Here is a 26,920-nt window from a genome sequence, read left to right as displayed (position 1 = left end):
AGCTGGTGGGGGTCCTTGGGGAAGGGGGGCCGTGATGGAGTCTCGTTGGGTCCCGGCACAAGGGTGGGGCACCCAGCCTGCCAAGGGGAAGAGAAAAATCGGCGCATTGATGTTGGGGAGACTTGAGGTCTCGGGGATCCCGGGTCCCTAGGGCTCCACCTGGAGAGGACACAGTGGAGACCGTCTCTCCTGCCCCGGGTCCAGCTCGGGAAAGCGGGATTCCCCTCTGGAAAATTGGCAGAGCAGCCCGGGGTCCCAGGTTAGGCGAAGCCCAGGAAGGACAGCGAGAGACCACCCGATCGAACCTAAACTGGGCAGCATTGAGCGGCGATGGGGATTCCGCGCCCAGAGGGAAGATCTCAGCCATAAGGAAGGCTTAGAAGTTGCACGTACGGCGCTCTGCGTACAGTAAGCGCTCAATAAATACGATTGAACGAGTGCACGATCTTGTACAGAGTCAAGAGAGCCAAAGAAAACTAGGAAATACTGAATGTTAATAGTCCCTGAGCCCACCCGGGTTCAGGGGTAGAACAAGCCGCCTTAGGCCGCGGGGCCGGGGGATGTGTCGGGGTAGGGGGGAGTGTGTAGGATGGAGATGGGGCCCGTCGGAAGATTTGGGGATGTGTGCCGGGGGCGGGGGCCGGGTGCTGACAGCCTCCATCCCCGCACGGCTCCCACTGACAGCGGTCCCAGGACAGGAGCCGCTACAGCTTTGGCTGATTAGATAGGAGGTCGCTGACTCGCAGCTATTTCAGGGAAGTTTCCATGAATGAGTACCCCGCCTCTTTCCCTCCTCTCCTCCTCCCAACCCCTGCCCCGCACAGCCCTTCTTCTCCTTTCTCCTCTTCCTCAGAGTTGCTCGTGGCTCACCCAGGACCATTAGCCCCCAGCTGTGGCCCTGGCCCTGGACGGGGCGAGAGGGGGCCGGAGTTTTGGCTCACAAGTTAATCATCAAGTACGGTCCTTGTTATGCGTTAGGTGCCGAGCGCTGTTCTAAGCACTGAGGGAGATCCCAGTTAATCGGGTTGGGCACGGTCCCTGTCCCGGATTGGGCTCACGCTCTTAATCCCCCTTTTTTTTTTTTTAAACAGATGAGGTAACCGAGGTACAGAGAGGTTAAGGGATTTGCCCAAGGTCACACAGCATTCAGGTGGTGGAGCTGGCCTTAGGAGCCAAGACCTTCTGATCCCACCTCCCCACAGCACTTGTGCGTATTTGTATATATTATTTATTACTCTATTTATTTTGTTAATGATGTGTAGAGATGTGTGATTCTATTTATCTTGATGGTATCGAGGCCTGACTACTGGCTCTGCTTTGTTATCTGTCTTCCCCGTTTAGACCGTGAGCCCTTGGTTGGGCAGGGATGGTCTCTCTCTGTTGCCGAATTGTACATCCCAAGCGCTTAGTACAGTGTTCTGCACACAGGCGTTCATTCATTCAGTAGTATTTATTGAGCACTTACTATGTGCAGAGCATTGTACTAGACACTTGGAATGTACAATTCGGCAACAGATAGAGACAACCCCTGCCCACTGACGGGCTTGTAGTCTAATCGGGGGAGACGGATGGACAAAAACAATACAACTTAATCACGATAAATCGAATCAGGGGGATGGACACCTCATTAACAAAATAAATAGGGTAATAAAAATATGTACAAAGCACAGTGCTGAGGGGAAGGGAGCAGAAGGCAAGGGAGGAAAGGGGGCTTAGCCGAGGGGAGGTGAAGGGGGGCACAGAGGGAGCAGAGGGAAAAGGGGAAGCTCAGTCTGGGAAGGCCTCTTGGAGGAGGTGAGCTCTCAGTCGGGCTTTGAAGAGGGGAAGAGAGTTAGTTTGGCGGTTGAACAATTGAATGAATACACCGGGCTGCTTCTGAAGTCCTGAGTGGTCTGGGTTCGTAAAAGTCGGTCCCTTCATTCCCCACTCCAGGAGGGACCCGGCCCCGCTCCTCACCCCGCCTGCCCTGGCCCTTGCCGGGGCTCTTTCCAGTCAGGCCACGCAACCCCCGCCCCACTGCCGTCCGCTTCCTGAATCTTCTGCCCCTCGTCCCGTTTGCTTCCCCACTACTGTGTGTTCTCAGAGCACTCCCCACCCTCCCTAATCGGGGCTCCCGGAAGTGGGTGCGAGGGTCGACGGAAGCAGCAGCAGCAGCAGCAGCAGCAGCGAGGGGAATGAAAGGATGAAAGGACCGCTCTCAGTTTTCCCCTTTGATGGTCACGTCTCCACGGTGTCTTGCTGGAGTTGGGACCGCAGTCCTGCCCGATGGATGCATGTACTTCCATTGGTCTCCTCTGACCTCTAGGTCCTTTTTTCATGCAGCACATATCAAGCTGCTCTCCTAGGATAGGTGGAGAAGTTAGTGCTTAAGTAACAGGTTGCGTTAGATGTCTGCGTAAGTGCTCTGGAAAGACGTGAGCACCGAAGGGCTTAAGTGCGACCGGAGCGCTCAAGCGGCATCGGGGCGGGGAGTCGGGAAGGGGGGGATAGGGAGGAGAGATGGAGATGGATAACAGTAATCGTGGTATCTGGTAAGCGCTTACTCTGTTCCAAGCACTAGGGAAGATAGGAGATAATCAGGTTGGGCACAGTCTCTGTCCCACCAGTGGCTTTCGGTCTAAGTAGGGGAGAGGGCAGGGATTGAAAAATCGAGGCATGGAGAAGTGAAGTGACTTATCCAAGATCACACAACGGTCAAGTGGTAGAGTCGGAATGGGAACCCAGGTCCTCTGACTCCCAGGCCTGGCATTTCCCCCCTAGAAAATGTTAAGAAAGGCCTCCTGGAGGACCTGTGATTTCAGATGGACTTTGGAGATGGGGAGAGGCCTGCTGGATGTGAAGGGTGAGAGAATTCTAGGTAGGAGGGAAAAGAGTAGTGATTGCATTTATGAAGTGTTTACTGTGTACTGACCACCCTACTCAGTACTGCTAGAGAATTCCCAGGTGGGAATTAAACACAGTCCCTGTCCCTCGGGTCGGGGGGCTCACCATCTAAGGGCTGAGCAAGACGGCAGCGGGAGAGTAGTGAGTGGGTTGGCACAAGAGGAATGGAGATTGCGAGCTCGGGCGTAGTAGGAGAGGAGAGCAGGATGAGTAGCTGGGGAAGGACCGACGGCCCTAAAGCCGACAGAGTGGAGTTTCTGCTTGATGCAGATGGGAATGGACGACTGACGGGGACCCTTGCGAGGTGGAGAAACATGCTCAGGATGAGATTTTGGACAAAACATCCGGGCAGCAGAGTGACGGGGAAGAGACAGGAGGCAGGGAGGTCAGCGAGGAGGCCGGATGGGATGAGCTCCTGGGCCAGTGGGGTGGCCTCTTGGATGGAAAGAAAGGGGTGAATGCTGCAACTCTGGAGAAAAACTGGCAAGATTTGGTGAACAGACTGAATACGGTAAATGAAGTAGAGGGTCGGGACCGTGTCAACGCAGAGGTTGCAGGCCTCTGAGACAGGGAGGTCGGGGAGTCGTCAACTGGGATGGGAAGGGTATGGGAGGAGAGGATTTGGGAGGGAAGATGAGGGAAGTCTGGGGGCTCGATCTCCCTCCCAGGTCGGGCGCAAGTTTGGAGTCTTTCTCCTCCTTTCCAGAGGGCCCTCGTCCGGCACCTGTTGCACGCTCTCTCCCCCCTGGGCCCAGGGTTTCTCATGAACCCCCCGAGGTCCAGACCCTGCTCCTGGGGGTGAGCAGTGGGGGCTTGGCCCCCATCTTACTGGGAGAGATGCAAAGAGGGGAGGGGTCATGGAGAGATCACCTGGGGTGGAGATTATGGGAGAGAGACAAGGCTGCAGGCGCAACCCCCTCCCCCAGAGAGCTCGCACCCAGGTTGCTACAGAATGAAAACACCCGATTTAGAGGTTGACATCTGCCTAGGACGGACCCACGTTTTTCCTGCACATTATCCACGACGCCGGTTACCTGCCGGATCGTGGCCACCCCACCGTCCCTGCCCCCTCGTCAGCTCTTATTCATTCATCCATTCACTCACTGGTATTTATTGAGCGCTTACTGAGCGCAGAGCACTGTACTAAGCACGTGGGAGAGTACAGTATAACAATAAACAGACACATTCCCTGCCCGCAACGAGCATCTCCACCAGCCTCTCGTCTCTGATCCTCCCCACACCTGACCGTCGCTCCACTCTGAATGATCCCAAGGGATTCCTGCCACTCACCCTCACCAACCTGCTTCACGTGCTCACATGCCCACCTCCTGGCAGTATCCTGCCCCTCCTGCAATTCTTTTCCACTTCTAGCCACGACTGATGGTTTGATTATTTATTTGCCTCCTTATTTGCCATGTCTCCAGGTGCAGATAAATGAGAACTGACCACGTGTGCCTTCCCGAGTGTTGTTTTCTTAGGTTTGTAAGCTCCTAGAGGGAGGGCCTCACGTCCTCTCATTATCCCAGGACTTTTACAGTGTCTCGTCCAGAACCTTGCGCGTATGAGGCTCTCTGAATTCCGTGCCGGAGGATGGAGTCGGGGCGAGGCCCTGGAGGAGGAGCAAGAGGAAGGGAGAAGGAGGGAGAATGGGGAAAAGGTGAAAAGGAGGGTATGGAGGGAGGACTCAAGACAGGGAGGAGGAAAGTGGGGACGGGGCAATGGAAGGAGGAGGAAGGAGAGAAGGGGTGAGTATGGAGAGGGAAGAAGAGGAAGGGGAGAGGATATTGGACAAGGACAAGAGGAAACCAGCCACTCTTTTGGGAGAAAAGAGCCAAAGAGGAAGGGACCTCAGGGGATTTGAGGGAGTCAGCCCTGTGTCAGTTCTAACACCGTGTTCCCCAAAGGGGATCCCAGGAGTCTGGCCACTCTGAAGCCCTGAGAGCAGATGAGCAGATGCCCCTTCAGGGAGAGAAGGGAGAGGCTCAGGCGGGCAAACAGCAGCCACAGGGCCCAAAGGGATGAAGGACAGTGGGAGTCAGGATCCACGTCCGGAGCCGGGAAAGTGGTGAGGAGCCCAGCCTGGGGAATATCCGTCACACGATCGGTGCTATTTACTGAGCACTTAACGTGTGGGGGACATTGAACTAAGCGCTTGGGAGAGGGCAGGTTTGATTGATGTGATCTCTCACCTCAAGAAGCTCACAGTCTAGTAGGGGAGACAGACGTTAAAATAAATCACAGATGGGGAAGTGTAAGGAGATGGAGAGACAGAGTACGAGGAGATGGATAGGAGTGTTGTGGGATTAGGGTGAGGGGGAACATCGAAGTGCTTGATCATCAAACATGATCAAAGATCGTGATCATGATCTTGATCAAACAAGAACACCGGAGGAGGAGAAGGGCATAAGATAGTCGGAAGGACCAGGGTCGATGATGACGTTGGTATTTGTTAAGCGCTTACTATGTGCCGAGCACTGTTCCGAGCGCTGGGGTAGACACAGAAGCAGCGTGGCTCGGTGGAAAGAGCACGGGCTTTGGAGTCAGAGGTCATGGGTTCGAATCCCGGCTTGGCCACTTGTCAGCTGTGTGACTTTGGGCAAGTCACTTAACTTCTCGGTGCCTCAGTTACCTCATCTGTAAAATGGGGATGCAGACTGTGAGCCCTTCTTGGGACAACCTGATTCCTTGTATCTACCCCAGCGCTTAGAACAGCGCTCGGCACATAGTAAGCGCTTAACAAATACCAACAAATACCAACACAGGGGAATGAGGTCGTCCCACGTGGGGCTCCCAGTCTTCATCCCCATTTTACAGATGAGGGAACTGAGGCACAGAGAAGTGAAGTGACCTGCCCACAGTCACCCAGCTGACAAGTGGCCGAGCCGGGATTCGAACCCATGACCTCTGACTCCAAAGCCCGGGCTCTTTCCACTGAGCCACGCTGCTTCTCTTCCCCCCTCCTCCACGTGTCTGCTGTGTGACCTTGGGCAAGTCACTTCCCTTCTCTGGGCCTCAGTTACCTCTTCTGTAAAATGGGGATTAAGGCCGGGACTGTGAGCAGGCCTTGACGCACAGTAAGCGCTTAATAAATACTGTTATTATTCTTCACCTCAGGTGAGGGGGCACAAGCCACAGGAAAAGTGGCCGGAGGGGAGGGAGGAGGCCACTCTGAGCTCCGCAAGAACTTGGAAAGGGCCGTGTCCAGCTGGGCAGAGCTGCAGAGGCTTGCCTGGCGGCAGGGGGATGGCTGAAGTGAACCGGTCGGGTGGGGGGCATTTGAAGCCTCCGCCCCGGCCTCTCTCCATCCCACCGCCTGCCCGCCTCCGGCTCTTTCCATCTCTCCGCTGGTCGGTCCGCCCGTCTCTGCCCTCTCGGCCCCCAGCTCCCTGGTTCCGTCTCGGGGAGTGCCAGCTGGGTGGGCGGGAGGGGGAGGGGAGGGCTTCTGGCTCCTGCTATAAATGGCCGTGACCCCCCCCCCAGGCTCCACGTACCCCATGGCACTGCCCCCCCAGCAGACAATGCCCGGGCACGGTGCCCCCAGGGGCCGGCGACGGGCGGCAGCAGCTGCGGGCCTATCTTTAGCTTCCCTTGCCCTTCAATTGTTGTTCCCGACTTCAAACAATAGCCCGGGGAGGATTAGCCCCCCGCCAGCCTGCCCCCCACCCCCCTGAAATGAATCCCGGGGCCCTGGTTGATATGTGGAGCTAGGGGGCGGGAGGCCCGGGGACCGGCCTCCTTGGCCCGGTATAAGGGGCTCCCGCAGCAGCCCCCTCCGGAGCCCCCGGTCCCGTCCCGCCGAGTCGAGGCCCGAGGGATCCGTGAAACGCTCCTCCGGTCCCCCCCGTGCCCCCCGATTTCTCCTCCTCTCCCCTTTCCCCTCTGTCCGCTCCTCTCTCTTGCCTACGCTCACCCCGCTCACCCTGGAGTCTGGCAGAAGAAGAGAAGCATTGAAACCCAAATCACGAGTGTCATTGAGGGTTTCTGTGTCCTCCCGGGGCTCAGCATATGTGAAAGCTCGTGAAATATGGGCCACGGGGTCAGTCACACCTGGTGTGTGGAAGTGCGTGTGTGTGCGTGTGTGTGTGTCTGTACACAGGGCGGTGCTGTGGAAGGAACCTGACGTCGTGGGTGGCTGGACCAAAGAGGGTGACAGAGGGTTGGAGTGCCCATGGGCGATGGAGGATTTTGGTGGGACGCTCGCACCTGGCCCCCCGGGCCCCGTCTTTCCGGTCAGGACGTTCCAGTCCTTTGGCAGAAGGAGGAGCCGGGGGGCCCGGCGCTGACACGGGGGAGCCGCGGGCCGCTCGGCTCCGCTCCCGCCTGCCCCCGCGTCCTCTCCGGACCCCGCTCCCATCTCCCCCCCGGCGCTGGCACCCCTCTTCCAGCATCCCGCGCTCCCGGCCCCCCGCCCCTTGCCCCCCGGCTCCCCACAGCCGGAGCCCTCTCTCTCCCTGCCCCCGCGCCCCACTCCCGGTGCCCCTTGCTGTCCGTCCCTGGCGCTCGGGCTGCTATTCTTAGGGCTCGGAGATAACACCCAGTTGCTGTCGTTTGTCTCTTTGTTTCTCGGCGGTGCCAGATGCCTCCCGTGTCTCCCGCATTGTTGCCGTATCGCTCCCTGGACGGAGCCCCCCGGCTTCCCTGGCTGGTGCGGGCTCGGTGGCTGGAGCTCCCGGCGGCCCCTCGGGGCCCCCTCGCCTTCTCCCGGGCCCCGAGGTGGCCCACCGAGCCAGGCCGGGCCTCCACGGCGCGGGCCGCCGTCCTCCTTCCGGGTCCCGGGACACCTCGGGGTGGCGTCGTCCGAGGCCCGGCGGGAGGACGGAGGGTTCCTCTAGGCCCCACCTTGCCGGGGGTCGGCTCCTCAGCATTGGCTTCAAAGCACTCCGTCGCCTCGCCCCCTCCAACCTCACCTCGCCGCTCTCCTTCTACCACCCGGCCCACGCGTTTCGCTCCTCTCACGCCAACCTTCTCGCTGTGGCCCGATCCCGTCCATCTCGCTGCCGACCCCTCGCCCGCCTCCCGCCTCCGGCCCGGAACACCCTCCCTCCTCAAATCCGAAAGTCGATTACCCTCCCCCTCCGCTTCGAAGCCTTACTGGAGGCCACCTCCTCCAAGAGGCCCTCTCCGACTAAGCCCTCCTTTCCTCTTCTCCCGCTCCCTTCTGCGTCCCCCGGACTCGCTCCCTTCCTTCATCCCCCTTCCCGGCCCCGCGACACTTCCGTACCTATCTGTGATTTATTTCTTTATATTAACGTCTCTCTCTCCCTCCCCCTCTAGACCGTAAGCTCGCTGTGGTCCGGGAGCGTGTCTCTTTATGGTTATAGCGTTGTCTCCCAAGCTCTTGGCCCAGTGATCTGCACACCGTAAGGGCTCAATAAATACGATGGAGAGAATGAGTGAATGAATGCCGGTGCGTGTCCCGGGCCTGGGGGCCGGTGCGTGAGAGGCCCGGGACAGCCGGGGACGGGCACTCAGTGGGAGTCGGTGGGGTGGGGTGGGGAGCGGAGGTCCGGCCCAACCGTCGACCGGTGCGTCGTGACCCCATCCTTCATTCCGCGTCCCATTCGGGCTCGGAAGTGTCTGGGGAATGCAGGGGGCCGGGCTCAGACTCCCAGCCCGCTGGCGGAGAAGAAGTGTCCGAGCTCCTTCCCTACAGTGTGCAGAGCACTGTATTGCGCGCCTGCCACGTGCGCAGCGTCATATTGGACACCTCCCGTGTGCCGGGCACCGTTCAGAGGAGCGGCGTGGCCTAGTGGAAAGCGCTTGGGCCCGAGAGCCGCTGTAATCCCAGCTCTGCTTCTCCCCGGCTGCGTGACCTTGGGCAAGACCCTTCATTTCCCCATCCCTCAGTTTCCTCTTCTGTAAAATGGGAACTGGACAGCCACCTCCCTCCCCGCGAGGCTGGGACGGGTTCCATCCGACCTTACTATCGTACATCTGTCCCAGTGCTTATCGGCGCTCGGGACGTAGTAAGCACTTAACGAATGCCATCGTTATTAATATAAGATTATTATTATCATCGTGACGCTGTGATCGTGATGACAGAGTCTCCCATCCGGGCTGATGGAGGGGCCCCAGTCTGAGACCTCGGGACTAATTTGACGTTCAAAGGAATCGATTTCAGTGCTCGTGGTTTGCGCCAACGGCGCAGTGAGGAGGAAGACCCTCATTCATTGAGAAGCAGCGTGGCTCAGTGGAAAGAGCACGGGCTTTGGAGTCAGGGCTCATGAGTTCGAATCCCAGCTCTGCCACTTGTCGGCTGTGTGACTGTGGGCGAGTCACTTAACTTCTCTGTGCCTCAGTTCCCTCATCTGTAAAATGGGGATTAAGACTGTGAGCCCCACGTGGGACAACCTGATTCCCCTATGTCTACCCCAGCGCTTAGAACGGTGCTCGGCACATAGTAAGCGCTTAACAGATACCAATATTATTATTATTATTATTATTATTTCCAGCCGGGACAGCGGGGTAAGGAAGCCTTCGTAGGTTGGCCGGGGATCCCGCTTCGCCTCCTCATGCGGTAATAATGATGTCGGTATTTGTTAAGCGCTTACTATGTGCAGAGCACCGTTCTAAGCGCTGGGGGAGATACAGGGTCATCGGGTTGTCCCACGTGAGGCTCACGGTGAATCCCCATTTGACAGATGAGGTCACTGAGGCCCGGAGAAGTGAAGTGACTCGCCCCCGGGCACACAGCTGCCAAGTGGCAGAGCCGGGATTCGAACCCATGACCCCTGACTCCCAAGCCCGGGCTCTTTCCACAGAGCCAGGCTGCTTCTCTAAACGTCGGACTGCAGGCGGAAGATCAGATTTACGCCCATCGCTTATGCCTGAACCTGCGGCAAAATCCCCAGAGGCAGCAGAGAAAAACCGGAGGCGGGCAAAGTCCACTCGTAGCGCGACGGGCGTGGATTTCTTTATTTATATTCACGTGTGTCGCCCCTTCTACACTGTAAGCTCCTTGTAGGGAGGGAACGCGGGTGCCAAGTCGGTCGGATTGTACTCTCCCGGGCACTTAGCACTGTGCTCCGCGCACGGTGGGCACTCGATCAATTCCGTCGATTGATTGACTGAGCTTGGCAGAGCTCCTTGCGCATCGTTGGCAGAGGCCGCTCTTTTGTCAGCAGTTTGGATATGAAGAGCTGCACGTTCATTGGAGCCGAAGGGCTGTGGGAAGAATTTCCCCACCAAGCCAAAAACCTGCCGCCAATTCCCACCGACCCGCCCCTGTCCGCGAGGGCGGCCGCCATCAGACGGGAGGCCGCCGGCCGCTCGGGTGGACAATCCCCGGGGGGGGGGGGGCCTGTGGATCCCCGACCGAAAGCTTCGATCCGGTTTGGCTGGCGGTCACTTAGTTTTGAACCTGGAGAAGCTGTGAAGCCCAGAGGAAAGGGGACGGGCCCGGAAGACCGGGGACCTGGGTTCCAATCCCCACTCTCCCCCACTTGCCTGCCGTGTGACCTGGGGCTTGCCAAATAATAATAATAATGCTCTTTGCCAAGCGCTTTGTTTCGAGCACAAGGCCTCAGTCCTGGTGTAGATACAGTACAATTAGATTGGACCCGGAGATCTCTGTGGGACAGAACGTTTACCTTCCGATTAATTAATGTCGGTATGTGTTAAGCGCTTACTATGTGCAGAGCACCGTTCTAAGCGCTGGGGGAGATCCAGGCTCATCGGGTTGTCCCACGTGAGGCTCACGGTCTTCATCCCCATTTTCCAGATAAGGTCACTGAGGCCCAGAGAAGTGACTTGCCCACAGTCACACAGCTGACAAGCGGCAGAGCTTGGGCTTGGGAGTCAGAGGTCGTGGGTTCTAATCCCCGCTCTGCCGCTTGTCAGCTGTGTGACTTTGGGCAAGTCGCTTCACTTCTCTGGGCCTCAGTTCCCTCATCTGGAAAATGGGGATGAAGACTGTTGTGACCCCACATGGGACAACCTAATCACCTTGTATCCCCCGGCGCTTAGAACAGTGCTTTGCACGTAGTAAGCGCTTAACAAATACCATCGTTATTATTATTATTATTATTATTATTATTATAACGGCGCTTGGCACATAGTAAGCGCTTAACAAATGCCATCATTATTATAACTGTAACTGGGCTTGGCACGCTTTAAGCGTTTAGCAAATAGCACCATCATTAGTATTATTATAACAGTACTTGTCACCTAGTAAGTGCTTAACAAATACCGCCATCATTATTGTAATTGTAACAGTGCTTGGCAAGTAGTAAGCGCTTAGCAAATACCACCATCATTAGTATTATTCTAACAGGGCTTGGCAGGTGGTAAGCGCTTAGCAAATACCACCATCATTAATATTATTCTAACAGGGCTTGGCAGGTAGTAAGCGCTTAGCAAATACCACCTTCAGTAGTATTATTCTAACAGGGCTTGGCACATGGCGCTTAGCAAATAGCACCATCATTGATATTACTGTAACGGGGCGTGGCACGTAATAAGCGCTTAGCAAATACCACCATCATTATTGTAATTCTAACCGTGCCTGGCGCGTAGTAAGCGCTTAGCAAATGCCGTCATTAGCATTATTTTAACAGGGCTTGGCAGGTAGTAAGCGCTTAGCAAATACCACCTTCAGTAGTATTATTCTAACAGGGCTTGGCACATGGCGCTTAGCAAATAGCACCATCATTAGTATCACTGTAATAGTGCGTGGCACGTAGTAAGCGCTTAACAGATACCACCATCGTTATTGTAATTCTAACAGGGCTTGGCACGTAGTAAGCGCTTAGCAAATACCCCCATCATTAGTATTATTGTAATAGTGCGTGGCACGTAGTAAGCGCTTAGCAAATAGCACCATCATTAGTATTATTGTAATAGTGCGTGGCACGTAGTAAGCGCTTAGCAAATAGCACCATCCTTGTCATTCTAACAGGGCTTGGCACGTAGTAAGTGTGCTGGAAAAGAGAATGGAACTAAAAAGGCAGTGAGGATTCGAACCCGAGGTGGTGTCGCAAGCAAGGAAAAGTAACACTCGGAGACAGCGCTGGTTAGATCGGAAAAGGGAGGAATGTGACCGAGTGCCCGTTCACCTACGGAGAGGTAATAATAATAATGTTGGTATTTGTTAAGCGCTCGCTCTGGGCAGAGCACTGTTGTAAGCGCTGGGGTGGATACAGGGTCATCAGGGTGTCCCACGTGAGGCTCGCGGTTAATCCCCATTTTACAGATGAGGCAACCGAGGCACCGAGAAGTGAAATGACTCGCCCCCAGTCGGCTGACAAGCGGCGGAGCCGGGAGTCGAACCCGTGACCTCTGACTCCGAAGCCCGGGCTCTTTCCACTGAGCCACGTAGGAGTGTCCCAACGGCCCCTCTCTCCTGTTGGGCTGGGCCTTTATTTGCAACATGTAGGAGAAGTAGCCGACGTCAAAAGAACTCGGACAAGTGTGTTTTCTTCAGTGACGAAAGAGACTCTTCTTAGCAGGCCTGATAATAATAATAATAATGTTGGTATCTGTTAAGCGCTTACTATGTGCCCAGCACCGTTCTAAGCGCTGGGGTAGACACGGGGGAATCAGGTTGTCCCACGTGGGGCTCACGGTCTCCATCCCCATTTTACAGATGAGGGAACTGAGGCCCAGAGAAGTGAAGTGACTCGCCCACAGTCACACAGCCGACAAGTGGCAGAGCTGGGATTCGAACTCATGAGCCCTGACTCCAAAGCCCGTGCTCTTTCCAATGAGCCACGCTGCTTCTCTTGATCTGTTCTGTTTTGGGTAAGAAGCAATCTCCTGTCCCCCGGAATTTGAAATTTGCGGATGTGATATACATCCCACCTGAAATGGGGGACTTCCTGAGACAAAAACAGAGTCATTTAGATCGAGAGCTGCTATGCTCAGAATGCTGTTTTTAACAGTAAGCGCTTAGCAAATAGCACCATCTTTCGTATTATTGTAATAGTGCGTGGCGCGTAGTCAGCGCTTAATAATAATGTTGGTATTTGTTAAGCGCTTCCTATGTGCAGAGCACCGTTCTGAGCGCTGGGGGAGATCCAGGGTCATCGGGTCGCCCCACGTGAGGCTCACAGTTAATCCCCATTTTCCAGGTGAGGTCACTGAGGCCCAGAGAAGTGAAGCGACTCGCCCACGGTCACACGGCTGACGAGCGGCAGAGCCGGGAGTCGAACTCATGACCGCTGACTCCGCAGTCCAGGCTCTTTCTACTGAGCCACGCTGCTTCCCTGGCACCATCATTAGTATTATTGTGATACTAATAGTAAGTGCTTAGCAAATAGCACCATCGCTAGTATCATTGTAACAGGACGTGGCACGTAGTAAGCGCCTAACAGATACCACCATCGTTATTGTCATTCTAACAGGGGTTGGCACGTAGTAAGCGCTTAGCAAATAGCACCATCATTAGTATCATTGTAATAGTGCGTGGCACGTAGTAAGCGCTTAGCAAATGCCACCATTATTATACTTGCAACAGGGCTTGGCACGTAGTAAGCGCTTAGCAAATAGCACCATCACTAGTATTATTGTAATAGTGTGTGGCACATAGTAAGCGCTTAGCAAATATAACCCTCATTAGCGTGGCTCAGTGGAAAGAGCACGGGATTGGGAGTCAGAGGTCATGGGTTCGAATCCAGGCTCTGCCACTCGTCAGCTGTGTGACTGTGGGCGAGTCACTTCACTTCTCTGCGCCTCAGTGACCTCATCTGTAAAATGGGGATTGAGACTGTGAGCCCCACGTGGGACAACCTGATTCCCCCGTGTCTACCCCAGCGCTTAGAACGGTGCTCTGCACATAGTAAGCGCTTAACAAATACCAACATTATTATTATCCCAGCTCTGCCACCTGTCAGCTGTGTGACTGTGGGCGAGTCTCTTCACTTCTCTGGGCCTCGGTTCCCTCATCTGTAAAATGGGGATGAAGACTGTGACCCTCATGTGGGACCACCTCATTCCCCTGTACACCCCAGCGCTTATTACAGTGCTCTGCACATAGTAAGCGCTTAATCAATACCAACATTATTAGTAGTAGTAGTAGTATCGTAACAGGGCTTGGCACGTAGCAATGGCTTAGCAAACGCCATCACGATTGTAATTGTAACGGGGCTTGGTACGTAGTAAGCGCTCAGCAAACAGCACCATCATCAGCATCACTGTGACAGGCGCTTAGCGAACGCCATCACGATTGTAATTGTAACGGGGCTTGGTACGTAGTAAGCGCTCAGCAAACAGCACCATCATCAGCATCACTGTGACAGGCGCTTAGCGAACGCCATCACGATTGTAATTGTAACGGGGCTTGGTACGTAGTAAGCGCTCAGCAAATAGCACCATCATCAGTATCACTGCGACAGGCGCTTAGCGAATGCCATCATGCTTGTAACAGGGCTTGGTACGTAGTAATTGCTCAGCAAAGAGCACCATCATTAGTATCACTGCGACAGGCGCTTAGCAAATAGCACCATCACGACTACGACGATGGTTCAGGAGGCTTCAGGGCCCAGAGGGCCAAACTCCCGCCCTCCCTTGCGCGCGGGCCCGGAAGTCCCGCCCCCCTCGGACGGCTCGCCCCCCCCACCCCGCGGGACGCATGCGCAGCCCGGAGGCGGGCCGGGCGTCCGCCGGCTCTACCGCGCAGGCGCGGGGGGGCGGGGCCCTCCTCCCCCAGCCCACGACGGCGGCCGAGAGGGGACAGCCCGAGCAGGGTGCGCGCCCTCCCGCCCAGGGGGATGGTGGGGCGGGGGGGGAGGGGGAGGCCTTCCTGGGGACCGACGGGGGTCGCGCAGGACGGGCCGGCCCCCTTCACCCCTCCCCTCTCTGCCCTTTTCATTCCATCCTATTTACTGAGCGTTTACTCTGTGCCCAGCACTGCTCTGACCCTTCCCCTCTTCCTCTTCCCTCCTTTCTCTGCCCCTTTCACTCCATTGTATTTACTGAGCGCTCACTCTGTGCCCAGCACTCCTCTCACCCTTCCCCTCTTCCTCTTCCCTCCTTTCTCTGCCCCTTTCACTCCATTGTATTTACTGAGCGCTCACTCTGTGCCCAGCACTGCTACTCACCCTTCCCCTCTTCCTCTTCCCTCCTTTCTCTGCCCCTTTCACTCCATTGTATTTACTGAGCGCTCACTCTGTGCCCAGCACTGCTACTCACCCTTCCCCTCTTCCTCTTCCCTCCTTTCTCTGCCCCTTTCACTCCATTGTATTTACTGAGCGCTCACTCTGTGCCCAGCACTGCTACTCACCCTTCCCCTCTTTCTCCTCCTCTTCCCTCCTCTCTCTGCCCCTTTCATTCCATCCTATTTATTGAGCGCTCACTCTGTGCACAGCACTGCTCTGACCCTTCCCACCCCCCTTTCCTCCCCTCTCTGCCCCTTTCACTCCATTGTATTTAATGAGCGCTTACTATGTGCCCAGCACTGCTCTGACCCTTTCCTCCCCCTCCACTCTTCCTTCCTCTCTCTGCCCCTTTCATTCCATCCTATTTATTGAGCGCTCACTCTGTGCACAGCACTGCTCTGACCCTTCCCACCCCCCTTTCCTCCCCTCTCTGCCCCTTTCACTGCATTGTATTTACTGAGCGCTCCCTGTGTGCACAGCACTGCTCTCACCCTTCCCCTCTTTCTCCTCCTCTTCCCTCCTTTCTCTGCCCCTTTCATTCCATTGTTTTTATTGAGCGCTTACTCTGCGCACAGCACTGCTCTGCCCCTTCCTTCCGCCTCCATCTCCTTCCTCCTCCTCTTCCCCCTCTGCTCTTCCCTCCCCTCTCTGCTCACTTCACTTCTCTGGGCCTCAGTGACCTCATCTGTAAAATGGGGATTGAGACTGTGAGCCTCACGTGAGACAACCTGATGACCCTGTGTCTCCCCCAGAGCTTAGAACAGTGCTCTGCACATAGTAAGCGCTTAACAAATGCCAACATTATTATTTCATTGAACCGTATTTCACTCAGTCGTATTTATTGAGCACATACTATGTGCACGGCACCGCCCCTTCCTCCCCCCTCCTCCTCTTTCCTCTCCGCTCTTCCCTCGCCTCTCTGCCCCTTTCATTCATCCGTATTTCACTCAGTCGTATTTATTGAGCACTAACTCTGTGCAGACCACTGTACTGCCCCTTTCTTCTCCCGGTCTCCTTCCTCCCCTTCGTCTTCCCCCTCCGCTCTTCCCTCCCCCTCTACCACTTTCATTCAACCGAATTTCACTCAGTCGTATTTATTGAGCGCTTCCTATGTGCACAGCACTGCTCTGCCCCTTCCTTCCCCTTCCGACACCTCTCTCTTCCTCTTCCCCCTCCGCTCTTCCCTCCCCTTCTGCCCCTTTCTTTCAGCCGTATTTCACGCGATCGTATTTATTGAGCGCTTATTACGTGCACGGCACCGCTCTGCCCCTTCCTTCCCCCTCTGTCTCCTTCCTCCTCTTCCTCTTCCCCTTCCCACCCCCTCCATGTCGGGAGAAGCCGGGGGTCGGGGTCGGGGGGAGCGTGGCTGAGGGCGGGCCCTCAGGGAGGGGGTCCCCGTGGGGTCTGATCCTTCTCTCCCCCTCGACCTCTGTCTCCCCTCCAGACCTGCGATGGCGACCAGCTGGGCCGCCACCTTGGCCGAAGGGCCCCAACTGGAGGAGCTGGCGGCCCAGGCCGCCGACCGTGCCCTGGTCGAGGGCGTGCTGATGCGGACCGAGGACTCGCCCGGCTCGTCCCACGTAAGGCTCGCCCCTCGCCCCCCTCCCCCGGCTGCCACGGGATAGGGAATTCGGTCATCGTCTCTCTCGGGCGAGCGGCCGGAGCCGGGGCGCCAGGGCCTCAGTTTCCCCGGGGTCGCTGGCACCTCCCGCGCGGCGCCGCACCTCAGGCCAACCACCCCTCAAGCGGGTTGATGGAGCGCCGGGCCGACGCCGGCGGAGGAGTCGGGGCACGCGGTCCCTGCCCCCGAGGGGGCCGAGGCACTTGGAGAAAAAATAATAATAAAAATCGTAACGGTATTTGTTAAGCACTTAATATGTGCCGGGCCCCTCACCGAACTCTGGGGTGGATCCGAGCAGATGGAGTTGGACGCGATCCCCCTCCCACGTGGGGCTCCCAGTCTCGATCCCCATTTTCCAGATGAGGGAACTGAGGCCCGGAGAAGCGAAGTGACTCATCCAGGGTCACACAGCAGACGAGCGGCAGAGCCGGGATTAGAACCCGTGACTTTCTGACTCCGAGGCCCGGGATCTAATCACTAGGCAGGTTACTTCTCGTCCTCTGTGTGACCGCAGCCCTCCCTGTGAAAAATGCGCTCCCGAGGGCCGGAGTCTCCCGGTGGGAACATACGGGACAGACCTCGACCCCGAACGGGCCCCTGAGCGAATTGCCCCGTGCAAGAGTGGACGTGTGCGTTGGCCACCGGCCCGCCCTTGACCCGGTCGGCCACATTCTCACCGAGACTCGCGGGGCGCGGTGAGAGAGCGCTTCGTACAGTGCTCTGCCCGTAAGCGGAGTAGCTCAGTGGAAAGATCACGAGCTCGAATCCCGGCCCTGCCGCTTGTCAGCCGTGTGACCGTGGGCGAGTCACTTCACTTCTCCGGGCCTCAGTGACCTCATCTGTAAAATGGGGATTAACTGTGAGCCTCACGTGGGACAACCTGATGACCCTTTATCTACCCCAGCGCTTACAACAGGCACATAGTAAGCGCTTAACAAATACCGACATTATAAAGAGCCCGGGCTGGGGAGTCCGTGGTCGTGGGTTCGAATCCCGGATCTGCGACTGTGGGCAAGTCACTTCACTTCTCTGGGCCTCTGTTCCCTCATCTGTAAAATGGGGATGAGGACTGTAAACTCCTATTTGGGACAGGGATTGTGTCCGGCGGATTGTTTTGTATCTATTCCAGGGATTAGGATGGTGTTTAGCAAGTACTATTATTATTATCTGCAGCGGTCAATAATGCCTAAGCACTGACTTAAGAGCCTGTCCTCTTTTCCTTTGTCTTCCTGTCTGTAAATTCTTTTGTGTCCATCTCCCCACCCAGCTAGATTGTAAATTCCCACAGGGCGGGTATCGGGGGTTTTACCGTACCCTTCCCCGGCTCCGAGTACAGCCCTCTGCGTATAGCAGGGGCTCCGAAAGTAGCACTGAGAGATGGATTAATGTAAATCCCGGTGAGAAGATGAATCTCGCGCTCGCGGAGCGCGTGGGTCAATATTTCCGCCGGGATGCTCCGAGGCAGCCGGGGGAGGCGGGCGCCGGACGGAGGGCCGGCCTTGCGCGGACGCTGATGAGCCGTGCCCGGCGGCTCTCCCCGCTCAGGTGGTGAGTTACGCCCCGTTCACGTTGTTCCCGTCGGCGGTGCCGAGGGCCCTGCTGGAACAGGCCTACGCGGCGCAGGCCGACTTCAACCGGCTCCTGGACGCCGTCAGCCGCAGCCCGGCCTTCCTGGAGCGGACGCTGGCCAGGTACGGGTAGGGTCCGCCTTCTCCCCTCCATCCCAACCCCCGGCACGTCAATCCGAGCGCTGTCACCTCCTGCCTGCGTTCCCGCCTCAGCCTCTTCGCTCTCCCCTCTTCCGTCCGTATTTCACTCTGCGGCCTGGATCGGTCCTCTTTTAAAAAAAGCCCCGGCCCGCATCTCGCCACCCTTCGGGAGCCTCCCGTCGTCGGCGTTTAAGCGCTCACTTGTCTCCCCCTCCTCCCTCGCCTCGCTCATTTCCCGCTACAACCCAGCCCCCGAGCCGTGTGGCCCAACGGTTAGAGCACGGGCCCGGGAGTCGGCAGGACCTGGGTTCTCATCCCGGCCCTGCCGTCGGTCCGCCGTGTCACCTCAGGCGAGTCGCTTTAACTTCTCCGTGCCTCAGTCGCCTCATCTTTAAGACGGGGATTAGGACTGTGAGCCCCCGACGGGACGGGGCTTTATCCAACCGATTATCTTTCATCTACCCCCAACTCTCTGAAGACGAGCCTGTCCCATAGTAAGCGCCTAACAGACACCGTGGTTATCGGTATTATTAGTATTAATATTATCACCTCCTCGGTGTCGTCGATCCCGCCGACCCCTTGCCCGCATCCTCCCTCTGGCCTCTCCCTTCCGACCATCTTCAGAGCCACTCTGAAGTCATGTGTCCTCCAAGAGGCCTTCCCTGATTTACCCCTGATTTCTCTAACTTGCCCTCGCCCTCCCTTCTGTGTCCTCGATCTGCCAGTCATATTTATCGAGCTCCCACTGTGCGCAGGGCACTGTACTAGGTGCCCGGGAGAGTACGACCCAACACTATATAACAGGCACACCCCCTGCCCACGACAAGCCTCCGGCCTAGAGACGAGCTTGGAAGTCTGCGCTCTCGGATCCGTAATGTCGGTATGCGTTACGCGCTCACTGTGTGCAGAGCACTGGGGTAGATACGGCGTCATCGGGTTGGCCCACCCGAGGCTCACAGTCTTCATCCCCATTTTCCAGATGAGGCCGCTGAGGCACAGAGAAGTGATTTGCCCACGGTCACACAGCTGACGAGCGGCGCCGCCGGGATTCAAACCCGAGACCTCTGACTCCCAAGCCCGGGCTCGTTCCACTGAGCCACGCCGCTTCTCTAAGGAGTTGATATTCGCCCCGCGGCACGTACGTCCCTGTCCGTGTCCCCTCTCCGTAATTTATTTCAGCGTCTGCGTCCCCCCCCGTAGACTGCAGACTCCCTGTGGGCGGAGATCGCGGCTACCGGCTTTACCGAACTCTCCGGGACGCTTAGTATAACGCCGGGCGTGCAGTCGGCGCTCAGTAAATAGCACCGTCGGATGGCTTACGGCCTTGGCTTAGAGCAGCGCCTCCTCCTCGCCACCGGGACGGCAGAGGCCGTTCGCCCACGGTCACCGCGGGCGGGCCCGGTGTCCCCTTGCGCCACTCCCCGCGCCGAACCCGGCCGGGGCGGCGACGGCGGATTCCTTCTCGGATCTCTGGGATTCGGCCGGGCGGTCCGACCCGGAGGCCCGCCGGCGGATGCTTGCCCGGTCCGAGCCCCGCCCGCTGCGGCCCTGCTGCCGGAGCGCGGGCCCGCAAGTCGGAACCCGGGCTCTCGTCCCGGCTCCGCCGTCCGTCCGCCGGGTCACCTCGGTGGCGTCGCTGGAGTTTTCCGGGCCTCGGTTTCCTCATCTTTAAGATGGGGATTCCCCACCGCTTCTCCTTCCTATTTAAACCGGGAGCCCCGTGAGGGACTGTGTACGAATCTGATTATCGATCGCAGTGCCTGGGGCACGGAACGCGCTCAGAAGATGCCACCCTCTGGTGATGGTCATGCCTGTGTGCCCCCCTCTAGATTCTAAGCGTGCTGCGGGCAGGGAACGCTTCTGTTGTATTGTTACGTTGTTCTGTAACAATACAACAACGGTGTACGTTGTTACACTGGAGAAGCAGCGTAGCCCAGTGGAAAGAGCCGGGGCTTGGGAGTCCGAGGTCATGGGTCCGAATCCCCGCTCTGCCACTTGTCAGCTGTGTGAGTTAATTTCTCTGTGCCTCAGTTCCCTCATCTGGAAAATGGGGATGAAGACTGTGAGCCTCACGTGGGACGACCTCATGACCCTGTATCCGCCCCAGCGCTTAAAGCAGTGCTCCGCGCATAGTAAGCGCTTCACAGATCCCACCGTTATCATTACTCTCTCACTCAGATTTATTGAGCGCTTACTGTGTGCAGAGCACTTTACTACGTGCTTGGGAGAGGACGATAGAAGGGAGTCGGTAGACACGTTCCCTGCCCACAACGAGCTGGAGAAGCAGCGTGGCTTAGCGGACGGAGCGTGGGAGCCGGGCGGACGCGGGTTCGAATCCCAGCCCTACCGCTTGTCTGCTGTGACCTTGGCCAAGCGGCTTACCTTCTCTGTGCCTCGGTTACTCGTCCGTAAAGTGGGGATCGAGGCCGGGAGCCCCATGCGGGACGGGGACTGCGTCCAACCCGACGACTCTGTATCTACCCCAGGGCTTCGAGCGGCGTCTGGCGCGTCGTAAGCGCTTAGACCAACGGCAAAAAAAAAAAAAAAAGCGCCTACAGATCTAGAGACGAGTTTACCGTCTAGATGATGATCATCGGTATTATCGGGGTGGCCACCGGATGATTACTGGGGTGGGCCTTTGCCTCCCTGGGCCTCTGTCAGTTTGGGGGCCCAAAACTAGAGGTGTGCTCGAGCTCCCCTTCCCGGAGTCCGGGCCTGGAGGGGGAAGGGGCTCTGTCGCTCAGCCGCCCCTCCCCGCCCGAGGTACGGGCCCTCGGTGGTGTGGCAGAGTTGTCGGGGTCGGAGGGGCCGGCGGGGAGAAGGGGGGCGCTGGGGGGGAGAGGTGGACGCCTCCTTGACATCCCACCCTCTCGCCACCCCTTCCAGCACCATCAAAATGGATGACTTCGTTGCTCAGCTCTTCAGCATCTACAAGCAGGTTCTGAAGGAGGGTCTCGCCCAGGTAACCCCCACCGCCCCACCTCACTGCCCAGGTTAAGCTGCCCCCCCATCCCCCGCCCCCCGCTGCCGCTCGGGGGGGGTGGGGGCCGGTCATCCGGTGATGGTCACGCACGGGTGTCCCCCCGTAGACTGTAAACCTGTTGTGTTATTACACCGTACTCTCCCGAGCGCTCCGTGCAGTGCTCCGCCCCCAGTAGGCGCTCAGTAAATACGACGAACAGACCGCCCGCCCCTCGGCTCCCTTCCGCAGACGGTGTTCCTGGGACTGAACCGCTCCGATTACATGTTCCACCGCGGCGCCGACGGCCCCCCGGCCTTGAAGCAGGTGGAGATCAACACTATCGCCGCCAGCTTCGGGGGTCTCTCCTCCAAGACCCCCGCCGTCCATCGGTGAGGCCCGCTGCCCACCCCGGCGTCGCTTGGTGTCAGTGGGGCCGAGCGAGGTGTGGCGGGCGGTATGGTCTCTGCCCTCTGGGCGGCGTTGTGGGGGTCTCTCCGCGTCTCCTCTCTCTTTCTGCGGTGGGCGGAGCAGGATGGGGGAGGGCTTTTCTCCCCATCCCTCCCCCCGACCCCCCCAAGCTCTGACTCGGGCGAGAGGAGCCGCTGCGGGCAGGCGATCCCAGGGAAGGAGCGAGCCCTCGGCCCGCCCCCCTCCGGCCCGCAACCCGTGATGTCCGCCCGCCCTCCTTCTCCACAGGCACGTGCTCGCCGTGTCGGGCAAGCCGGAGGAGGCGGCCGAAGTCCTTCCCAACAACCCAAGCAAAGGGCTCGCGCGGGGCATCGCCAAGGCGTGGGAGCTGTACGGCTGCTCCGGGTAGGGGCCGGCGGGTGGGCCGCTAGCCGCGGGGTGCCTGGTTCGGGCGCGGCCCGACCCTCTCCCGGGGTGGAATTGAGCCCCGGGCCTTCCCTCCCCGGAATCCGAAACGGGTTCGGCCCCGAGCACCCCGGCGGCCACGGGCTCCCGGAGGGGGCACGCGGAGACGGGTGGCCGGAGGCCCCGCCTGGAAGAGGGCGTGGTCGGTTCTGACTCTCTCGCTGCTCTCAGGGCTGTCGTGCTGCTCGTCGCTCAGGAGAAGGAAAGGAATATATTTGACCACCGCTATGTGGAGTATGAGCTGGCTGCCCGGTGAGTGACCCGCGCTCGTCGCCGCTGTTGGGGATTGGGATTCCTCCCCCTCCCACCCCCGTCCTCCGGCCCTAGTATGGGTCCACCCGTCCCGGGTTTCTGAGGGCTCGCGCGGTGCCGGCCGGCCGCGGGTGGGCCGGATGGTCGCGGGGCGGCTCCGGGGATCGCTTCCTCTTGCCTCCTCCTTCCTCCCCTTCCTGCTCGGCAGCAAGGCTGGCTTCCCGGAGAGCCGGTGGAGGCTCAGCCCTTTGGGGAAGAGGGGGAGGGAGGGAAGTGAGCCCGAGGGTGGGGGTTCTGGCTGGAGAGTGGGGCCTCCCCTGCCCTCAGCCGGAGACATCCCGCGGCCTGGGCCGGGCGGGGCCGAAAAGTAGGTGTCTGGCCGGGAGGGGGAGAGGCGGGAGGGAGGAGGGACGCGCGTGCCAGAAGGCTGGCCGCAGCTCCCCGGTCCCCAGGGCTCCTCTCTCGACTTCCTCGCCCTCGCCTCTCCCAGGAATATCCGGGTGATCCGGTGCACGTTTGAAGATGTCTCTGAAAGAGCGGCTTTGGATAAGGACCGAAAGCTGTTCCTGTGAGTTCTCTGCCGACCCCCTGGACCAAGGGTGGGCGGGGGGAGGGAAAAAATGGTCAAGACTCTGGGACCCTCCAGACCCCGGGGCCCCTCCCGAGTTGAACGATGAGTTGCGGCTCCTTGGCAGAAGCCCAGAAAGGAGTCCTCGGGTGCAGCTCTGGGGAATATTCCAGCCCCCATCTGGGTCTTCCCCACGCCGGGCCTCCAGCCACCGACTTGGTCTCTGGCCTCTGACTTGACCTCCCCGGTGCCGGGCCCCTGACTCCCCCACGCTCCGGATCGTCCGGGAGCGATGGTTTCTTGGGCCATGGGGACGTCACGGTCGTCACGGGCCCTTCTGCCTCTGCCGAGCCAGCCCGGCGTTATTCCTGGGAGGATACGGTGACCTCGGTGGACCCCGGCAGAATGAGCAGTGGGGGGCGGCGGCGAGGGCAGGGGAGCGGGGAGACCGACCGCCCGACCGCCCTCCCGCTCTGCGTTCCAGGGACGGCCGGGAGATCGCCGTGGTCTACTTCCGGGACGGCTACATGCCCGCTCAGTACAGCCCTCAGGTTGGCCTGGGCCCCAGGAGAGGGGCCGGGAGCACCGGGGGAGGAGGGCTCCCGCTCCGCCACCCCCGTCGCCGTCCGGTTCCCGGGCCGAATCGCCGGCCCGACCGGCACTGAGCGACGGCGGGGGAAAAAAATCCCAGCGGGCGCGGGAAGACGGGCTGTCGGTGGCGGACGGGTGCCGATCTGGAAAATCCCAATCTCCGATCACCATGGCGTGTCTGTGCGTACGCCCGCCTCTTTGCGTGAGCGCGCACGTATGAGGGCGGGGAGGTGGGCTGGCTCAGCCGTCCCCAGTCCGGCCGGGGCCGCGGCCTCGGCCACTCGCCGCCCTGACCTCGTGCAGCTCTGCCTCCCCGCGAGCGGGCAGGGCGGGGATCCCCCCGTGCCCGCCGCGGTGCCGGAGCGCGCCGCATCGCGCAGGGGGAGCCGTGAGCCCGTCTGACGGGGCCGGGGCCGCCTCTCGTTTCCCCTCGCAGAACTGGGAGGCCCGGCTGCTGCTGGAGAGGTCGCGTGCCGTGAAGTGTCCGGACATCGCCACCCACCTCGCCGGGACCAAGAAGGTTCAGCAGGAGCTGAGCCGCCCCGGGGTCCTGGAGACGCTGCTGCCCGGCCAGACGGAGTCCATCGCGCGGCTCCGGGCCACCTTCGTGGGCCTCTATTCCCTGGACCTGGTGCGTGGCCCCGCCTCCTCCGACCCCGCCGACCTCAAGCCTCGAGCTTGAGGTGTGCGTGAGACGTCCGGGTCGAGCCGTCCCCGGGGCAGGCGGAAATGTGGGACTGCCAGAGGAGGAGAGAGGTCTGGGTTGGGGAGGGAGATGTGGGAATAATCCACCTAGAGATGGTAGTCGAAGCCGTGGCAGAGAACGAGTGTAGACGGAGGACAGAAGGGGACCCAGAACTGAGCTCCGAGAGACTCCCGGAATTAGGGGAGTTGGCGAAAGACCAAGAAGGACCGACCGGAGATCCAGGAGGAGAAGCGGGAGAGGACGGTCAGTGAAGCCGAGGTGGGATAATGTTTCCAGGAGAAGAGGTGGGGGTCCGTTTTCGAAGGCGGCCGAGAGGTCGAGGGGGATGAGGTTAGTGTAGAGTCGGTCGGATTTGGCGAGAGGGAGGTCGTTAGGGCCTCGGAGGGAGCGCTCTCCGTGGACCCGATGGGTGGAAGCCAGATTAGGGCTCAAGGAGAGATCTGGAGAGAAGGAAACAGACAGTGGGTGGGGATGACTTGCTAGAGGAGTTTGGCAAAGAATAAAGGAGCCACGGGCTGCAAGCCGGAGAAGGGATCTTCGGCTAGGGGAGGCTTGGGCATATTTAAAAGCAGCGGGAAAGGAGCCATCAGGGTGTCAGCGGTGGAAGACGGTGGTCAGGAAGGAAAGGAGGGGGGGAACAAGTCTTTCAGAGAGGTGAGAAGGGGAGGGTGGGGCAGAGTTCAACAGCAGGCAGGATCTGTCGGTCGTATTTATTGAGCGCTTACTGAAAGCAGAGCTCTGTGTTAAGCCCTTGGGAGAGCAGGATCCGGCGGGAGACGGGTAGATGGGAGATGACCTAGGAGGAGACGGTGGCTGGGGGGTTAGGAGGGAGCTGGCGCCACTCCTCCTCCTCCGGCCCCACCCTGTCCCCGGCGGGTCGTAGGGCCACGCCGACCGCTCTGCTCCCCCAGGGGGAAGAAGGAGACCGGGCGGTAGCTCGGGCCCTCGCAGCCCCGGCCCGGTTCGTCCTCAAGCCCCAGAGGGAGGGCGGAGGTGAGTGGTCGTGTCCCCGGGCCCTCGTCTGTGGGCACGTACGTGCGAGAGAGCGAGAGAGCGTGCGCGCGCCTGTGCACGTATGACTGCGCTCGTCGTCGTGGGGGGCGGGTGCCCCTGCCAGGCAAGGGGGCGCACGGGGGCTCGGGAGGAAGGGCAGATGCGAAGGCCGGAGACATTAGCTTCCCGTGGCCGACTCGGGTCGGCCTCCGAGGGTCCCGGTCCCTCCCCCCCGCCCTTCGCCGGGAGCCCCTGATGCCTCTTCCTCCTGGGGGAGGCTACTGCTTCCTCCCGACCTCCAGACCCTGCCTCACCCCGAGCCGGGCGCGGCCCTGGTGCGGAGGGGTGGCTCCTCGGAACTGGGGTGGGGGTCCCGCCCACCCGGGGCTTAGGGGCCTGCGGGATTCTGGAGGGGAGCTCCGGCGCGGCGGGGTGGGGGCCTGGGGAGAGGATGCAGTCGCTGCCCGGCTTCCTACAGGGAACTGCCGCTCTCTGCAGCGCCCACCCCCACAACCCCGGGAGTCGGTCGGGCTGCTTCCTTCCTCTGGGCCGGCCCAGGGAGTGGTGGGTGGCGATAATCTGGGGGCCGCTGGGAGCGGGGGTCCCGAGGACAGCGGCCGGCGCGAGGGGCGGGAGTGACGGGGCCGTCCGTCCCCAGGCAACAACCTGTACGGGGAAGAGATGAAGCGAGAGCTGGAGAGGCTGAAGGGCAGCGCGGAGCGGGCCTCCTACATCCTCATGGACAAGATCGAGCCCGAGCCCTTCCGGGCCTGCCTGCTGCGGCCCGGGGCCCCCGTCCGCTTGGCCGACTGCGTCTCGGAGCTCGGCATCTTCGGGGTCTACGTCAGGTGAGCCGGCCGGGGGCCCCGGGCGCCTACGAGGGGGGTTGGCCAGCGGGAGCTGGCCCCGGGGGGCGGGCTCGGCCCGGGTGGAGCCCCGAGCCCCCAGACCATCAGTGTCGGAGAGGGGAGAGGCCCGAAGGGGCGGTCCCGGCGGGGCCCGTGGGCCGGGCGTCGGGTGAGAGATTCTCCGTGTGGGTCCCACGGGCGTCGGGCGCCCCTCCCCAGGCGCGGTGACGAGCTGCTGGTCAACGAGCACGCGGGGCACCTCCTCCGCACCAAGGCCGTGGAGCACGCGGACGGCGGGGTGGCCGCCGGGGTGGCCGTCCTGGACAACCCGTACCCGGTGTGAGAGCCGGGGGCGCCGGCTCGCCGCTTGGGGCCTGGGCCCCCCCGCCGCCGCCGCCGCCGCCTCCCGGGATCCGTGGGGCACCGACCCGTTGGTCCCGTCCGCTCCCAATCCCTCTGCAGCTGACCGGCAGGAGGGGGCCGGGGGGCGGGGGAGTGCGGCCGCGGGGAAGGAGGAGCGAGCCCGGGGGCCAAAGGCGGGCGGGAAGCGGGCTGCCCTCCGGGGCTCCGGGGCAGGTGGTGGGAATATGGTGGCGGGGGCTGTGCAAGTGACTGTCCCAACTCTCACCTCCCTCGGCCCCTAATTAAAGCCGTTGGTTAAAGATGCTTGCGTGTGCGGGTGTGCGTTCGTCACGTTCCCTAGGCCCGCCGCGGGCCCGGTCCCCGGGATGACCGCTCGGCCGGCCGTTTGCCCCCTCTCGGGTGGCCCGTGGCACAACAGCCCCGCCGTTGGTCGGGGGCGCCGCTGATCCGACGTGGGAT

The 26,920-nt window shown here is 59.8% G+C and overlaps 1 protein-coding gene and 1 long non-coding RNA gene across 4 annotated transcripts; one reads left to right on the top strand and one right to left on the bottom strand.

Moving 5' to 3' along the window:
- Window positions 1-4,261: 4,261 nt before the first annotated feature.
- Window positions 4,262-6,960, bottom strand: LOC114817070. Its single transcript, XR_003764922.1, has 2 exons — window positions 6,803-6,960; window positions 4,262-4,492 (listed from the first exon to the last, which is right to left on the bottom strand). It is a non-coding gene; the product is annotated as an uncharacterized LOC114817070 (long non-coding RNA).
- A 7,525-nt stretch (window positions 6,961-14,485) lies between these two features.
- GSS (glutathione synthetase) lies at window positions 14,486-26,764 on the top strand. 3 transcript variants are annotated; one of them, XM_029080163.1, is made up of 14 exons: window positions 14,486-14,564; window positions 16,420-16,555; window positions 18,142-18,287; window positions 21,192-21,267; window positions 21,517-21,656; window positions 21,964-22,080; window positions 22,312-22,392; window positions 22,883-22,960; window positions 23,445-23,511; window positions 23,988-24,182; window positions 24,438-24,515; window positions 25,169-25,250; window positions 25,909-26,098; window positions 26,318-26,764. In XM_029080163.1, the coding sequence occupies exons 2-14, from the start codon at window positions 16,427-16,429 to the stop codon at window positions 26,439-26,441; spliced, it is 1,503 nt and encodes a 500-aa protein (XP_028935996.1). In that variant the 5' UTR covers window positions 14,486-14,564; window positions 16,420-16,426; the 3' UTR covers window positions 26,442-26,764. The 3 variants fall into 3 exon arrangements, with proteins under 3 accessions (XP_028935996.1, XP_039770128.1, XP_028935999.1); XM_039914194.1 differs by lacking the exon at window positions 24,438-24,515; XM_029080166.1 differs by lacking the exons at window positions 14,486-14,564; window positions 16,420-16,555; window positions 18,142-18,287 and adding an exon at window positions 19,352-19,443.
- The last annotated feature ends 156 nt before the right edge of the window (window positions 26,765-26,920 follow it).

Source organism: Ornithorhynchus anatinus, chromosome 15, assembly GCF_004115215.2.
Source record: "Ornithorhynchus anatinus isolate Pmale09 chromosome 15, mOrnAna1.pri.v4, whole genome shotgun sequence".
Lineage (NCBI taxonomy): Eukaryota > Metazoa > Chordata > Mammalia > Monotremata > Ornithorhynchidae > Ornithorhynchus > Ornithorhynchus anatinus.
The sequence above is the reverse complement of the archived record's forward strand: the minus strand, read 5'-3'. Positions and strand labels throughout refer to the sequence as shown.